The 17,728-nt window shown below is 33.8% G+C and overlaps 1 protein-coding gene across 2 annotated transcripts in view; it reads left to right on the top strand.

Annotated features, from left to right (window-relative positions):
- LOC145664069 (nephrin-like) overlaps positions 1 to 17,728 on the top strand; it is a 727,167-nt gene that overhangs the window by 191,023 nt on the left and 518,416 nt on the right. For both annotated transcript variants that reach the window (XM_081730409.1, XM_081730410.1), the window contains exon 5: positions 16,310 to 16,513. In XM_081730409.1, coding sequence (XP_081586535.1) covers positions 16,310 to 16,513 — 204 coding nt within the window. The remainder of the gene's footprint in view (positions 1 to 16,309; positions 16,514 to 17,728) is intronic.

The following is a 17,728-nucleotide window of genomic DNA, read 5'->3' on the forward strand; positions in this document are numbered from 1 at the left end:
AAAGTTCACTGTTGGGCCCATCGGCCCAATACGGCAGCCAACGTGTTAAATAGCATGAGAATTTCTTCATCCCACCTTCAGACCCCTTAAAAATTAAAAATATACATTTTCATCAATTTTCCTGTGGGTTACTCTCGGAAAACTACAATTATGTCAAACGTAATCATTGTAGCTTTACAGGAAGTGCCCAATAATTTTGGGATTTTTAATGCCCATAAAACTCCACTAAAGGTGGAAATTTTTATTTTTGGCGATCTACTAAGGTAATGCTAACGAATACGTACGAACATACCGAATTTCAAGTTTTCATTCCAATTGCAAGTACCTAAATTATGAGATTATTCCAAAACAAAAGTTCCATTTAAATAACATGGGAAATTTCTTCATTGCGCTTTAGATCCATATTTTTCTATAAAAAAAGAAAAAAATTCACTTTTGGCAACTTCCCTGTGGATTAGTCCCGAAAAACTATAATCATGCTAAGTTTCAACTTTCTACCTCAACCGGAAATACCCGTTACGTTATGTCAGTGAGTGAGTTCATGTAGTTTTATATATAATTATGATTAAGATTTTTAAAATTATATATATATATATATATTAAATGAATTAGCTACCTACATTTCATTCGAACTGCTGGAGAACAGAGAGATCAGAATCAGATATAGATTGTTGAACACATCTTGACTAAGGGGGGCCGCGGTGGCTCAGTGGTAGAGCGTTCACCCCTGGTGCTTGGGGTCGCGGGTTCGATCCCAGTCCCCGCCAAGTGAACTTTGTGGTGGACAAACACCGTTCTCCCGTTTCCTCCCACTTTCTTCATTCCACCATTTCATTCATTACTCATCATCATCGTCTCCTTTAGCCTAACCGGCATAAACGTGGGACGTAAAACTTAAAGATTTCATTTCATTTCATCTTGACTAACTTGTCCAATCAGCGCTCAATACCAAATTAGGTTGTATGATTGCTTAGAATTTAGCGTCCTTCTCATCACTGAGATGTGCAATCACATGATGTTTCACATACAATCTAGCCCCGGTCTTCTACCATACCAAATTAGAATTCCCGTACCTTTATTTTTAATGACACTATTACCTCGAAGCAACTGCATTATACACTAACGATTACTTTTAAAGAGATGGAATTAATGCAAATTTACTTCTGCTGGACATCGAGTAGCACAGTTGGATATCGAGAAAAAACTTGTCTGCAGAACGTTTGCTTGACTTGAACGCAATGGAACACTGAAGATATAGTGTATATCAGACGAAGAATCTTCTTTTTCCCTCTCTCTCTCTCTTTTAAAAGCTGCAACGGGTATTCTCTCATAATCGCCGCCTGCAGAGTAAACCACTACTAAGTGTACTTGCTACCAATCGTCTGTCTCTTACTCAGAGGGCTCCCAGCCACTATACTTTACATTCATTTCTCCTCCACCTCTTTCGCGAGTTGACGGGAGTTCGAGAACAGGCTGTAAATGGCGATGATAGAAACGCTTACTGGAGGAAAAATGGGCAAATGCCGGCAAGAAGAAAGGAAGGAAAAGAAAGAAGAAAAACAGACAGCGTAGAAGAGAAAAAAATGCCTCTTCCATTTGCTTGGGCAAGTTCAATTTTTACTCGAGTCATTATTCATAGTTGCAGCTAATCTTTTGCTCTGCACTTGAGCGCCATCTTTCATCGTCTTCATCTTTCTCTATCCATTAAACAAAATGCTCTGCTCTTTTATAATATTTCTTCTTTTCTTCTTTTTTTCTCTACATCATCTTTTCAGCTTTTGAAAGAAAGAAAGACAAACATGTTTACATTCCAAAAAATAAAGAGGAAAGATTAAGAACACATTTTAAACATACCAATAAGCTTACTTTAGAGAAAAATAATATTAATAATAATAATAAAAAGGAAAAATTGAAATATTTGCTACTCATTTTTTTATTATAAGAATCTTCTTTTCTTAACTCTTGCCACTTAAGAAGAAACGAGAAAGTTTTTGTGATCGTTTATTTAGAAAAGGAGGACTGAAAACTGAAGGACACGTTATATGTTTATTATTTATTTTACGGTATAAAGAAGAAATAGTACATTCTGTAAAATGTGTTTCGTTGAATGTTTAAGATGAATGAAATGAGAAACTTTGAGACGGGACCACAACCTTTCTCCTTTTTTTGGTGTGATTTTATTTTAACATCCATTTAAATTTTTATTTAGATTAAATTAAATGATATTAATAACTTCGAAAATCAAAAAAGAATATTCTGTAAATTCTATATATTCCCAGGCCGTTTCTTTTTATTCATCACGCAATAACTATAGCTCAACTACATCTCATCATGACTTCACATCACGTGAGCCTAGGCAGTGTTGAGTGAGATGTGATTCCTTGCAGAGTGTTTGGTGATTCATGTCGGATGATGAAATGAGTGATCGAACGGGCAGCAAATCTGTGTTAAATTTTTATTTCAAAGTTGAAAAAAGGGCCATAGAGACATACTAAATGTTGGAAGTAGCATTCGGTAAGGCATAAGAAAATCATGCAACTAATTTTTAGTAGTTCGCACGTTTCCGATCTGGAAGAATGAACGTAAAGAATAATTCCAGCCATGTTCGCCAATCCATAAATTGAATTGAGAAGACAATTGCCCAGGTCTGTGCACTTGTGAGATCCGATTGTCGACTGATTGTCCATGAAATTGTGGGATATTAAAATTTCCATCGGCTCATGTCACGACCTAGGAGTACCAGCAAAATACGTGCCGAGGTTTCTCACACAGGACCAGGACATACGCGTCACCTTCTGCAGGGAACTGCAGACAGTAATACAAAATACAGAAAGTAATACTTAGAGAAATACAAAACTACTGACTTACTTGCACTAGAAATAGCTCTCTTGAAGAAATAAAATAGACGTAAAAGAGGGGAAATTGCGCAATAATAAGAAGTGAGGAAGATTGTAGAACAAGCTACAGGAAGTGTGATGGGGAGAACATATGAAAGAGAATGAACAATAGTATGATAAGGGAGTTAGTGAGACAATTGAAGAAAGTAACGAAAATCTCAAAAATGTATATATAACAAAAACAACTGTAATACGAAAGGAGAAATATACATACATCTATCGATATAAAAATGAATATTGCTAAGGAAGTAAGTAGGAAGATGAAAGCAAGAGAAATTGATAGATACCTACACGAAATAAAAGGAAACATGGGAAAATGGAAGTGGAAAGAAGGGAAAATTATTTCAGCCTGAAACAGATTTATCCAGAGGTAAAAATGAATGATACTCTCAGGAATGCAAGAAATAATGAACATATTAAAAATACTTTGATATTTTATCATATCAAGATACTTTGACATCTATATTAAAAATAGCATTCAATTAACAGGTTGTGCGGGTGATAACGTAGTTGTATTGCAATAATAAATAAATAAACTGCTATGTTCGATGCATAAGTTCGTGCGGTTCTTATATTTTACATTTTATATTTATTCTGCTGTTGTGTTAATTCAAATGGAAATACAACATAGACATAACATTAAAATATCCTACGACTGTAACAATACATGTATACATTTTACTGTCACTCACATTAACTCACTATCACTCAGCGATGTATTCACCTCCACTCTCTATGGCCTTCTGCCAACGTTCAGGTAGCAGTTCAATGTCTCGCCTGTAGAATTGTTTTGGTTTCGACTAGAAAAAATCTGTTAGCCATTGGTGAAATGAGCATAATGCAGGGAATACAAGTAAGGAAGAAGAAAATGATAAAAATAACAGAACAGAAAAGAAGATATCAGAAAGAAACGTACGGAAGGAAAGTCAGGAAGTCCGAAAAGAACCATTAAGTAGAGAAAAAATCAATTAATATTAAAATGGTCAACAACAGAGCATTATGAATTGATAATATATCAAATATGGAGGAACATTTAAAGCAAGAAAATACATAAAATAGTAGAAAACAATTTCTGATGGTATTTACGCCAACCACTAACTGCTTCCCTTTCATTTAAGTGGAATATTAGCAGCTGCAAAGTCAAAATCTAAAAAAATGGAAGAAATTAGCAGGTGTTGCAAACTATTGATTTTATTATCTTTTCAAATAATATGATATGCTCTTGTTTCACCTTTCAAATAGACTCAAATTGAAAATGTTATTTCGTAAATACAAAAATAGCAAAAACTGCAATAGCAAAATAACAGAAACTGCAAAATTTTAAATTTCAGGAAAAATATATCTGTACTACGTCAGTAGCAAAGCACTGGAAACATCTATATTAAAAATAGCATTCAATTAACAGGTTGTGCGGGTGATAACGTAGTTGTATTGCAATAATAAATAAATAAACTGCTATGTTCGATGCATAAGTTCGTGCGGTTCTTATATTTTACATTTTATATTTATTCTGCTGTTGTGTTAATTCAAATGGAAATACAACATAGACATAACATTAACATATCCTACGACTGTAACAATACATGTATACATTTTACTGTCACTCACATTAACTCACTATCACTCAGTGATGTATTCACCTTCACTCTCTATGGCCTTCTGCCAACGTTCAGGTAGCAGTTCAATGTCTCGCCTGTAGAATTGTTTTGGTTTTGACTAGAAAAAATCTGTTAACCATTGGTGAAAAGAAGCAAGCTTCACCAGGAAACAGTTGCCCCTGAATGTGGTTAGAAAGAGAGCGGAAAAGATGGAAATCTGAGGAGGCAAGGTCAGGGAAGGGTCAAAGAGTAAAATGTGACGAAAATGATCATTTTTTCAACTTGACATTTCATATTAGTTTGTCTGAAATTATACAATAATACGTTCGTAATGAAGAAAACCTGTGTTTCACAACACACAAACTCCAAACTACTGTAAAACAACGGAAGAACAATAAACAATCGCTTCACACCGCATTGTTGCCAATACAAAAGAAAACCGCACGAACTTATGCATCGACCTAATAATAATAATAATAGTTTAAATGAGAAAGAGAAAATCTGATTGCCGCATCAACTGCAAAAAAATCGGGATCTTCCTAACTGCCCCGATTAGTAAGCGTCACAATTTGGTTAAGGGGACCACTAAACAAAAGTTTTTGTTTGTACCAATACATGATTATGACTTAGGTTCCTTCTCATCTCTCACTTAAACATTTTGCTGATCCAAAATTCGTCCCTATTCTCCCGAGAAGCTTACTGCTATTCCAGTAACAATATTTTCTAACAGTAACAATGTATTATTTTAGCCCAGGATAAAATGTAAATAAAATATTTAGATTCTTTGCATTTTCTTAGCTATGGTGCGATAGTATTTTCCACTTACATTTCACAATACATTGGCTATTATTTGTTCAGGATATAATATAAATATATGTTAAATTCTACAGATAAAAATAATCGAATCTATATACATACTCGTCGGCTTTTTCATAGGTTCTCATAAGAGATTTACATATCCGACGTCGTGACATGCAAATATAAAACATATTGAATGTATTATTGACAAGATTACAAAAATAACCCCGGTAATTTTGATAATTATTGGCTTCAAAGATAAGTAACTAGTTAAATATTAGTGTTAATTTATAGAATGTGTTAATCGGAACTCAATACTTTAGAAATAGTGGAAATTTCCATTCATTAAAATAAATTTTATTAAATACAGGGGTTTATATCGAAAATTTGTTTTACAATGTATGACATAATACGTATAATTATGTTGGCCTTAGAATTATATTCATGATATGGTTTATTAGTGACGTAAACGCATAACTGCTAAAATTAACAAATATCTTGAAAACCTGAAAATAACAGAAACTAACCAATTACAACAATAATAAACCTGTAATGGAGAAACGAACAATGGCTCAGTTGCAGTCGGTAGATTTAAGATGAAAGTGTCAGAAACGTTCAAAGCATTACAGGAAGGAGCCAAAGAAGTGGAATTTACCGAGAAGTCGAAACCAATTGTGCTAAGTGTGTTGAAAAGTACAGAAGACGGGAAAATAGAAAATTAATAATCAGGAAATCGAAGTAGTAAAAAAGTCACATAATTAGAAAAATGGTATATAAGAAGAGCAAATAGATGAAAACTCCAAGCGAGGATGACAGTTGCTATTAAAAATATATTATTTCCTCCAGTTGACGTTTGAATATAAAATATTGAATCAGACGACCAAAATTAGAATATAGATGGTAATGATCAAACTAGTACTAATCTATAGATTTGAGTCATAGACTTAGACACTGGCAACCAAAACAGAAAATAGACTTCTACAATTTGAAAATAAAATAAAAGTAAAAAAGCTATGTCCTGAAACAAGAAGAACGAAATCCTAACACTCTGGCCTTTGGTGCGAGCGTTTTCGAATTCGATTCCCAATGAATAAAATCAGTGAGAAAGCTGTAAAAGTCTCTTTTAGGACAGCTATGAGGTCTTTCCTGGATCTTCATCATTCCGCCAGGTAAGTGCCGGAATTGTACCTAACATAAAAGTCCCTGGCCGCTTTCTTCCCTTTCCACTTCTCTGGGTAATGTGATCGCCGAGGACGTCATCTTTCATACGGGACGGACTAAGATGGCCACACATGTCGAAAGTCCAAGACATATATTTCTTAATCTTAATCCCTAAGAATAAGAAAAATGAAGGGTAAAATGAAATCACCAAACGAAAAATACAAAAGTGTAAAGATACTAAAAGAGTATGGTAGTTAATCTGGTTAGGATGCCAAAAATAAAGATCATGGCAATATAGCGAGGGGAAAATTTTATAACACAAGATCACTGGAGAAGTCAAAAAGTAGCTGGGAATATAATATTGGCAGTGACGTATTGTAGATGATAAGGACGCAATAGTAGCAACAAAACATAGAAGAATGGAAGCAAAACTTGAAGGAGGTCAGAGTTGGGATTTTAGACTACTCAGGTAGGTGGGTAAGAAATAGGAAAAGAAATATAGATAATTGACATTAAAACTACTAAATTAAAGTAAGTGAATTGGGGAAGAAAATAGGTGGATATGATACTAGAAACTATGCAAAAATGTCTTTCATACGCTGCTTTTTAAATACGAAATTAATAAGTATATTGAATGTTTTTACGCGATATTTTGAATCGTAATATCTACAATGACTAGATACTTCTTCTCTGAAATGTAACATATTTTATTTGAATTATAAGAGACAGGAAAAAGGAAAACATGTTTATGATACCAAAAATAGAACAAGGAAAGGTAGAACAGGTAGATTGTTGTAAACAATATGGGCATGTGGCAATTTTGCTAAGTAGTTTTCTACAGGAAAAAACACTTTAATATAAGGAATTTGATCAACAAAAGAGTGTATATTCATTAACTAAAAATGTTCAATGTTTTATATTCTCGTATTTTTATGTTCACTTTTTGACATTAAAGATCTAAGCATAGTTTAGCTAGCATCTAGTTTAGTCAACATGCTTTTAGTTGATTGAATTGTTTTGTTTCTTTTTTGTACTGCATTTATCAGAGTAAATATATATGATACGTCATTTGATGAAATACTGTCGAACGCTATACTTTTTCCTCGTCGATAGTCATGCTAGCGTGGGTAGATGAAACCATCCTATTTTATCTATCAGCATGTTTCTTTTTTGTATCGTATCTAAAGAAGAGTTCTTTCGATAACACTTGTGTGACATCAGTAAGAGGACAAATTGCCAAGAATATATGAGACTAAAATTAAAATAATGTTGCTTTACAACATTTATTAGTAATATTTATCAAATTGGAAAATCAGTTCTTGGTCCAATTTCGAATTTCGTGAAGTGTGAAGCAAAGTTGAATTCAACTTTGTTCTGAAGTACGCTATAACGAAAATCGAAGATAGCAACTAGGGTCTAGAGCTGAATTGTATTGGCCAGGTTATGGCGTATGCTGATGATGTAAATCTGATAGGGGATGATAGGAGTACAATAAAAAGAAGTGCAGAGACCTTATTAAATGCTTGCAGAGACATGGATTTAGAAGTAAATGCAGAAAAAATAATTAAATATATGGAAATTTCCCGGGATCGTAATACTGCAAATTATGGAGACATCAAAACATTAAATAATACTTTCGACTAAGTACATACTTTCAAATACCTCATCAATATTAGTAGTCCAAACTCATATTCAGGAAGAAATTAAATGTCAAATAAAAGTAAGAAATTCGTGCTATTATTCGAATTCTGACGAGAAGATTGAAGCTTAAAATACATAACACGATAATCATGCATGTTGTATTGTATGATGTTGAAACGTGGTCGCTTGCTCTGAGGGAAGAACGGAAACTAAAAATATCTGAGAATAAAATTCTGAGACGAATATTTGGACCCAATAGGCACGAGAATGGAGAATGGAGGAAACTTCATAAGGAATTGCATAATTTATATCGTTTACCCAACATTGTTAGTACAATCAAGTCTAGGAAACTCAAGTGGGCAGGTCATGTAGCTAGAATGGAAGAAAGTAGAAATGCTTTCAAAGTTTTACCTGAAATCCAATCAGAAAACTTTTATTTGGAAGATAGGAAGACCTAGACACAGATGGAAGGACAATATTATGATTATCTTGCAGAAATAGAAATACAAAGTAGAAACTGTATCCGGTTGGCTAAGGACAGAAGTCAATGGAAAGTTTTTGTGAACGCGACACTGAACCTCCGGGTTCCATACGCCAAAGAGTTAATGAAAAAAGATGAAAATATGGAGGCATATCTAATTTTCATCCCTCGTTTAATTCTTCTCTGAAAAACTAGTCTACAGAATTCATAATGCAAAGGAATTAAATCCAATTACCAAAACTGCGAGAATAAAGAGACATAAAATGTGCATGGTACGCTTAAGTACATGGCAATCTTAGCACTGTTTCCTACGTTATAAGAATTATTTACAATGTCTGGACACGAATCCGAAAGAAGCTTGAGACAGAGATCTGAAAGCTGAAATACGCTCAAAATGTTCAAAAGTGAACTTTATATCCTTGTTCACTGAACTACCATACAAATTCATCCTATCTGAATCAAAATTGGCATGGCGGTACACTTCCATCTGCTATTATTATGAAATATTGGGGCAGGCTTTTGGTTTCCAATTCGTGAGCCGTCAAATTTAGGGTTCAGACATGCGTTATCCATATTTTTGTATTGTAAAATAGATAATATAATAATAATAATAATAATAATAATAATAATAATAATAATAATAATAATAATAATAATAATAATAATAATAATAATAATAATAATAATAATAATATAAACGCCCAGTGATTTTTCTTCAATAGTATTTAAAATTTCGAATTTCTTACACGAAAGTTGAAGTGATCATCATATTTAACGCCCCATAAATGCAACCATCTTAGTTGGTTCACACCAAGAATGTTATAAAATAGAGGATCTGCCCATATGTATCTTCATCATATGAACTAAATGAAGCCGAAAAACAATCGAGCATCGTATGATTGGCTACTCTCGTTTCCGCCATGATTGTTGGCTCGAAACATTGCGATCTTAGTGGCGCGGAGTGAGCAGAGTAGGTGTTGCGAAGCTCTGACGTATGGCTTCACGATTTTGTTGTACGGGCAGATCCTCTATTTTATAATATCCTTGGTTCACACATCATGTTTCAAAACATAAAACTAACAATACAAACTTGAGTTCATCGAGCCCTCCTTTCCATCTTCTAAATTAGTGCTGTCAGCACTGTAATGGTTGCTTGTCTTAACATCAACAATCTTTCATTCATAAAAGAAAAAAACACTAATTTCTCACTGACATCCACTTATTTCAACAACAGCAAAACTAACTTTAGTCCAAGTAAAAAAAAAATCATTCAAATACATGTAAAAAATATTGAATGATTTTTATAGGAACAGAAAAAATCGTAACTTCTTAATGTTATATTCAGCATGATGGCTTGTTCATGCATATAATATTGCAACCATAACTAAACAGATGTGCAAAACAGTAGCTTACGTGGGATCACGGTGATAGAGCGTTTGCCTCTTGTGTGTGGATCCTTTGTACGATCTCAGTCCTTGCCAAATGAGCTTTGGTGGGTTTTTTTCGGGGTCTCCCATTTTCTCCCACTTGATTCATTCCACCATAATCATCCGTCCCATCATCATTGTCTCCCGTTAGTCTCGGTGGTTTGTAAGACGTTAAACCATAAATAAAAAAAGTAACATATGCAGAATTTCATCAAGGGGCTCCGAAATTAATATCGTTCCAGGATTTTTGAAAATTTGTATCTTAATATGATTTTTTTTTCATAATATCTAATCCAAGGAGAGAACTAAACTCGGAAACACTTTTGAGTATGACACTTACCCAATCAATACCAAACTAATGTAATTTACGTACAAACGTGAACCCCAAGTCAGGAAGTTAACTGCAGCGAAAAGTCCTTCAGCGTTTCATTAATTGTGAGATAGCAATTGTTACTTTATGTTCTTGTATAAAGATGCAAAAAGTGTGGGTATAATTTGCATTATTTTTCACTAATTTTGATTTATTTCCAATAAATCGGACAAGAAATCATACTGAAATACCGAAATCATTGAAGAGTAAACTATTATTTTTTTTTCCATATTGCGCGAGAAATTACATTTGTCCTGATAGTTTATCTATCTTTGATGTGGTAACACTACTAAATGTGGTATAAGCTAAGGTGTCCACTTTAACCTAACCTCACTCAACCTTACGCTCATGCCGTTAATCCGGCACCATACGTACTCGACCTCACACGTGTATCCTTTCGACAACATGCTCATTCGACCTCATACTTACATCATTATTTCGACATCACACCCACTCAACCTTATGCTCACAACGTAATTTCGACATCAGTTTTACTCGACCTTATGCTCACTCAATCCCACGCTCATTTTGTCACATGAAGATCACATAAGCATAAGTCTGGAACTCATGAGACTAAGCAGCTTTAAATATGAGACCGGAACTTTGCCTAGGGTGAGAAGATTTAGGCAGGGCATATATTGATGAGAGGAAGGCTACCAAGCCTAGACATAGAGAGACAGTAGAGAATCCTGAGTGCATTGACTGTGTTTTTCAGTCACAGCATTGGAGAGGCTTTTGTCTAGCATGTGCCCAAGTTAATACACGGTACGAGGCTTTTTTTTCAGTGCTCACAGTACTGACCCTCGCCTTGAATGTCCTATCTTCTGGTCTTAACGCTGTATGTTAGCTACATTCCTCATCCTTGAGTCTATGTGGTTTTCCAAGCACGCTTCGTTGCCGTGGAGACAAGTTTACGCTAAGAAGTTGCTAATATTAAAGTAAGTTCTATCTTAGGATACTTGACTTCCTTACTTGTGAACTAATGTTCCTCAGAGAGGGAAGAGTCTCTAATTCAATGTGTTCATAACATTTCTTTAAAAGGTGTAAATTGTATCATGAATTTCAATGTCTTGCTTCTGTTTCTGTAAATGAAATCTGTAAAACTACAGCGATGATAGAAAAAAATAATAAGTTTGCCAAGTGATATCCTAACTATATATAAAACTACATGAGCTGACATAAATTATTGAACACTTCCTGTAGGGCTACAATGATTAAATTTGGCATGATTGTAGCTTTCCGGAACTAACTGATAGGAAAATTGCCATAAGTGAATATTTTTAATTTTTAGGGGGTCTAAAGAAGGGATGAAGAATTTCTCTATGTTATTTAAATGGGCCCTTTTTGGACCTATTATCTCATGTTTTAGATACTAAGAATTGGAATAAAACCTTGAAATTCAGTATGTTTGTACATTTTCGTTTTACCTAAGTAAATCAGGAAAAATAAAAAATCCAACTTTAGAGTGGTTTTATCTGAACTTAAATCTCTCCCGTGTTATTTATATGGAATACCTTTTACACCCCCAAATTATTGAGCACTTCCTGTAGAGCTACAATGATTAAATTTGGCATGATTATAGCTTTTCGGGACATACCCACAGCAAAATTGCCGAAAGTTAATATTTTTAATTTTTAGGGGGTCTAAAGAGGGGATGAAGAATTTCCCCATATTATTTAAATCTTAGAGCCGCATTGCAACAAGGGCAGAACGGGAAAGTATCCTGCATCCACTGGAAATCGAAGCCGAGCTGTTAAATTGGTAGGTAGGCACCCACTAAACTGCCACGAATCCCCCGTTGAAACTAGCTCAAAACATCCTGAAAGAAACGAGTATGTAAACATATCTTCCTCAAATTAAGTCTTGGGTTGGGTGAGTATGAAAACCTTCTAGCAACGTCACTGAATCCCAAGAGTCTCATTTTGAACAGTGATTGATCCATAAATAATGCAGATTATGTCTGTACCTATGAAGTAACAACTTTATTTACGTCTCTTGTGTATTTACTGCTTGAGATATGTCTTAAAATGCTTTCTGTAATGGACATGCAAAAAGCAAAGATATTTTTAAAGTAAAAACAGAGTTCTCCTGTATGTGCACTACGTAAGAGCTGAGGAAAGTGAAATCATAAAAGAAAAGAAAAATGGAACGACGACTAAGTCCTTAAAAGAAAAAGCAGCAGACGGAGAAATTTGCAGGTGACCTGTTTCTCAGTGAGCGAAGAATAAGAAGGTGGTTCTCTCGGGACGAGAAATTACACCTTGATTTATGGCAAGATCTCTTTATGGAGACGGCGAAAGAAGAGGCTGCTGGTCGTATATTCATCTCGACTGTTCTCGGTGTCATGTCTGCTTGACTTTTCTAAGATTGATCGCATTTCAGTTTTCGGTTCAAAAAAAAAAAAAATGTTCAAATTTTTTTTACAGCCCATTTGAACGAAGTTGGTACGAGCCAAATATTATATTCTTTTGATTCTGATTTTCTTTCTCTCTCTCTGGTGATTTGACTACTTAAAAAAAATTTGGTTATGACATATGGCTCAAGAGTGCCATCAAGACAAAATACCTCATCTCTCCTCGTTACCTTCTTTTCTGTAACAGTAAATATATTATGTATACTTTTTTTTCCTTGTACCGTCTTTTAAAATGGTGAAATAACATTTTCTTGCATAATACCGTGACAAGCGACATTAAACAAATATTTGAAGAAGCTGATGCAAGGACAAATAATGCAAACTCGTTCTTTTCTACGTGCAAGTAAACATGGTTGAAATTAATGCATGTTTTCACCGTGCGACTCTTTCTCTGAGAAGAAGATATATTGATTTGTTTACAGCAAATTTGTTTGAAAAATCAAGTTCTTAAGTAGACATAAATCTACGACGATCGTTTTTTTCTGTTTTTTCCATAATTTTGTCGCTTCAAAACCACTTCGACTGCACGCCATTCTTTCTTATATTTAACGTTTTAATTTTGTCATTTTTAATATGTTATTTCTATACACATGACACACTGGTAAATTATTTGTTCTTTTATACTATGTTTGTAAATGACAAGTTCGAGCAAATTAAATATAATCTAAAAAAAAAAATGAAGATATAAACGCCATTATTGTATTAATTTTATTATTACAAAAAAAAAGAAAAAAAAAGAAAAGAAAAAGAAAGGAAAGAAAGAAATATTTTTCCTCAAATGTATTAGGTGAACACTTCCATTTCATAAGATTGTTGCTATGATCAAGTATCCGATGGACATATGTCAACTTGAATCTGTAAACAACAACATATGTTTACTTGAAGCTGTCTATAGCTGCATTTCTAACGTACATCGCCATTTTATTGAAACCTAGATTCTATTTCAAAAACAAATCCATTCAATGATATGTTTTAAAGAAAATTTACCAACATCAAGACGGATTACTTTACTATCAGTGAGTTTTCGTTGACAGAAAAAACTGTTTATGATGATAGGAAGGAAGTTAAAAACAGCAGAAACTAGATCAGGTGAACATGGAGATTGTTTAAATATGGAGTCCCTTACTGCATTTCACGAAGAATCTCCACAGTCCTTTAAGCGAACTCTAGATGAGAATGATCATATAGCACGATGACATAGTGTCAGTTAATCAGTGTTAAACATTTGAGAACAAATCGATGATTCATATAATAGCAATCCGCATTCATGATGTGCATCCGATTATAAAGTTGTAATAAATAGGTGCAACTTTATACTAAAAACAAGCTGCACTTACTTTTTTCTTAATTGATGAATGGCCATTTTGTAGTGTATTCTGAAATTCCATTAAACTCAATCTTTGTGCTGATATGTGACAAACCTTTTCCATCTAATCATGAAAGTGTAATTAATTCCACACATCAAGAGAACGTACTTTGTAGAAAATATCAGTTGATGGTTTATATATTCAATTGTTTTATCTCCTCCATACCTTTCAGCATGAAAGACTTATCTTTAGACAATGTTTTTAAGTTTAAATCAGCAGATTTGTTGTAAGTCTACATTACAATACATGCAGACTTGGATTTAACCTTCTACATATTTATTACCTCATGGATTTTAATCCTGTAGTTGACTTTGTTCATGCTTACGGTGAAGCTTAAGAGTCTTCATCCCGGCGAAATTAAAATACCGCTAATTTTACAGTAATTATGTGATATCTTCAAATAGATAAAAGATAATTGAAATATGGAACAAGAGCACCCTAGACAATATTATTTTGCGTGAGGTGCCGTTATCACAAGTCACCTAGCGGCTTTCCGTTTTAAGCTGTTTAGAAACGCGAAAATAAATGTCGAAATTCAAAATGACTCGAAATCGAAAGCAGATAAGTGAGTCGTGATAACGGTTTCTCATGCAAAATAATATTGTCTAGGGTGCTCTTGTTCCACATTCCGATTATCTTTTATCTATTTGAAGATATCATATAAATACTGTAAAATTAGCGGTATTTTAATTTCGCCAGGATGAAGACTCTTAAGTAACCCCAAGTATGCTTGCTATAACAGAAATTTCCTTTTTTATTTGCTTTAATTTAAAAGAATAGCGTGTGGAATAAATAAAATATTTATTTTATATACTGTATATACAATATTAATGAAGTAAATAGACTTGAAAAAGTTCTATAAGCTTCGCCCACTGAAAACGACCCAGCGCCATGTTTCTGCGGAAATGATGTTAAGTGGTGCCTAAAAATCTGTCTTAGGTCTAATGGGTTATCTGGATCTAGAGGAAATAGAGGGAATTTACTTTTTGTTTCTGATTTGAATACATAGTTAAACTACACGCAATAATAATTTGCCTTCTACCATGGCAAGAAAAACTCGTAATAATTAAAGTACACTTACAAAAAAAGCCTCACTAAACTAAAATTGTGAGTAACCCAATTACTATCACACATATTTCTTTCTGAAAGGGTCTAAATACTCTTATATAGGCCCTATATGTAATTCAGATTCTGCTTAAAATGAAAATTCACATTATTTGACGATTAAAACAAGAATTTTAGGAATGGTCCAAAAAAATTGATTAAAAGATTGCAATCTTGGTCAATACTTAGTTTTTAGATCAGGTATCACCAAATCAGGTATCAAGTTTTCTTTTCTTTTCTTTCTTTTTTCTTTTCTTTTTCTTTTTTTTTTTCGGAATAAGCACATCATACTGAGTTAAGTGATAGTTTGGGTTTGGCTACATTATATGTAATTCTCGAGATTGCCTGAAATATATTGGATCTTTTGATCCAAAAATAAATAAATAAATTACAATCAAACAAACAGAAATTAGATTAATTTGAGCGTTTCTTGTCCTTATGTAAAGCTGAGCTAACAAGACTTAACTCTTAATGTGGCGTTGAATTCAGTGGAGTTGATGGATGCATAGATTATCATGCAAAATCAAATATTAGAGTAAGACCGTTATCCACCACAGAATCCCACCTCGAAAAGAACGTACAAGAACACGCAGTAGCGTATTCAGAGGGGGGCTTCCAGGCTTAAGCCCCCTCCCCTGAAATTGTATTTACTACTTTAAAGCAAACGAAATATCTTGCAGATATTCACATTTCCAGGAATAAAGTTAGCAAAGCCCCCTCCCCTCGAAACAAAATCGTAAATACGCCACTGAGAACACGCCTCCGGCTTTGACAAAAATGAAGTCAAGTATGGTAGTTAAGCAAGTTAAGATAGAATAAAACTAGCTGTTCATATGGGTATTAACTGGGCACTGCAAAAAGACCTCGGCGTCGAAGCACCCAGAAAATTTCTTATTCTTACTCTTATCTACGGCTTTTATCATACAAATGCTACTAATTAAATTAAAATATCCTTAATTTATGGTCGATAGATATGCGGTTTTATTTGAAATATTCCTATTTTAATTACAATAAGAATAAGTACATAAATCCCTTTAACATTTCTCTTACAGGTATACCGAGCCCTCGTGTGACGTGGTGGCAAGAAAACGCTTTACTGGATGACTCATACGAGTCAATCTCGGAGAATGAAGTGAGAAATGTGTTACGTTTGGAGAAACTTGAGCGACGACAACTGCACACTGTGTATACGTGTCAAGCAAGCAACAACAACTTGATAGCACCCATCTCCAGCCATGTCACTCTCGACATGAATTGTAAGTACCATTGTCTTTCGCTTTAATTGTTGTTACTGGGTACTAAAAACCGGTTTATCGAGTTTCTTGGAGCAGCTTTTCATATCATGTTGTTCAGCTTGGATGTTGACGTGACGCTTCTGACACTAAGAAATAAGAAAAGAGTATTATCTATGAAGAAATTTGATCTTTTTGGAAAATGCTATTAGATTTCTTTGTTCGTGAAGGCCTTTTAGGAATTAGAGTATGTTAATTGGACTAAACATCCGTAAACACATATTCAAGAGACAGGCACTTTCCGTTTCGTAATTGCCGTTGAAGTTGGATTTTGGAGTGTGGTAACATTGTTAATAAAATTCATTCGAGTAAAAAAGCGATCGTTGTAACTCCTAGAATGAAATAATCACTTTATTCATGAGATTATTAACGCTTGTCAACAAAATGCCCAAATTGATTTTTCTCTTTTTGTCCTTCTAGCGTTAAATTTATTTTTAATGTAAGTTTTTAATAAGTAACATTCTTTAAGAGGTCTCATCACGGTGAAATTAAAATACCGCTAATCTTACAGTAATTATGTGATATCTTCAAATAGATAAAATATAATCGAAAAGTAGAACAAGAACTCTCTAGACAATATTATTTTACATGAGATACCGTTATCACGACTCACTAGTATGCTTTCAATTTCCAGCCATTTAGAAAATATACATTTACATTCGCGTTTATAAATGGCTGCAAACCGGAAGTAACTAGGTGACTCGTGATAATGTTACCTCATGTAAAATAATATTGTCTAGCGAGCTCTTGTTCCACTTTTCGATTATCTTTTATCTATTTGAAGATATCACATAATTACTGTAAAATTAGCGGTATTTTAATTTCGCAGTGATTAGGCCTCTTAAGGTAACTTTAAGACAGTTTAAATACATGTCTACAATGATTAACAACACTCATTAACAAGCATTTAACACCCACCCCTCTCCTTTGGAAATTTTGTCTTCAATCTGTTTAGTAGTTATGTAGCAATTCATATTTGAACACTTAAAGATTTTAGATATTTTCCAGCATTTTTGGTCATGGATTACTTTTTCCTAATCGACGATTTATCTACAAGTTGTAGCTACAAAGTAGCTTTATTAAATAAAAGAAATACTAGCACAAGTATCTGTTCTTTGCGTGACGTTGATATTGTGTAACCTGGACCATTTGGATTGTTGACTTGCACATTTCTTAGAT

Source organism: Thermobia domestica, chromosome 11 (assembly GCF_964235325.1).
Source record: "Thermobia domestica chromosome 11, izTheDome1.hap1.1, whole genome shotgun sequence".
Taxonomy (NCBI): Eukaryota; Metazoa; Arthropoda; class Insecta; order Zygentoma; family Lepismatidae; genus Thermobia; species Thermobia domestica.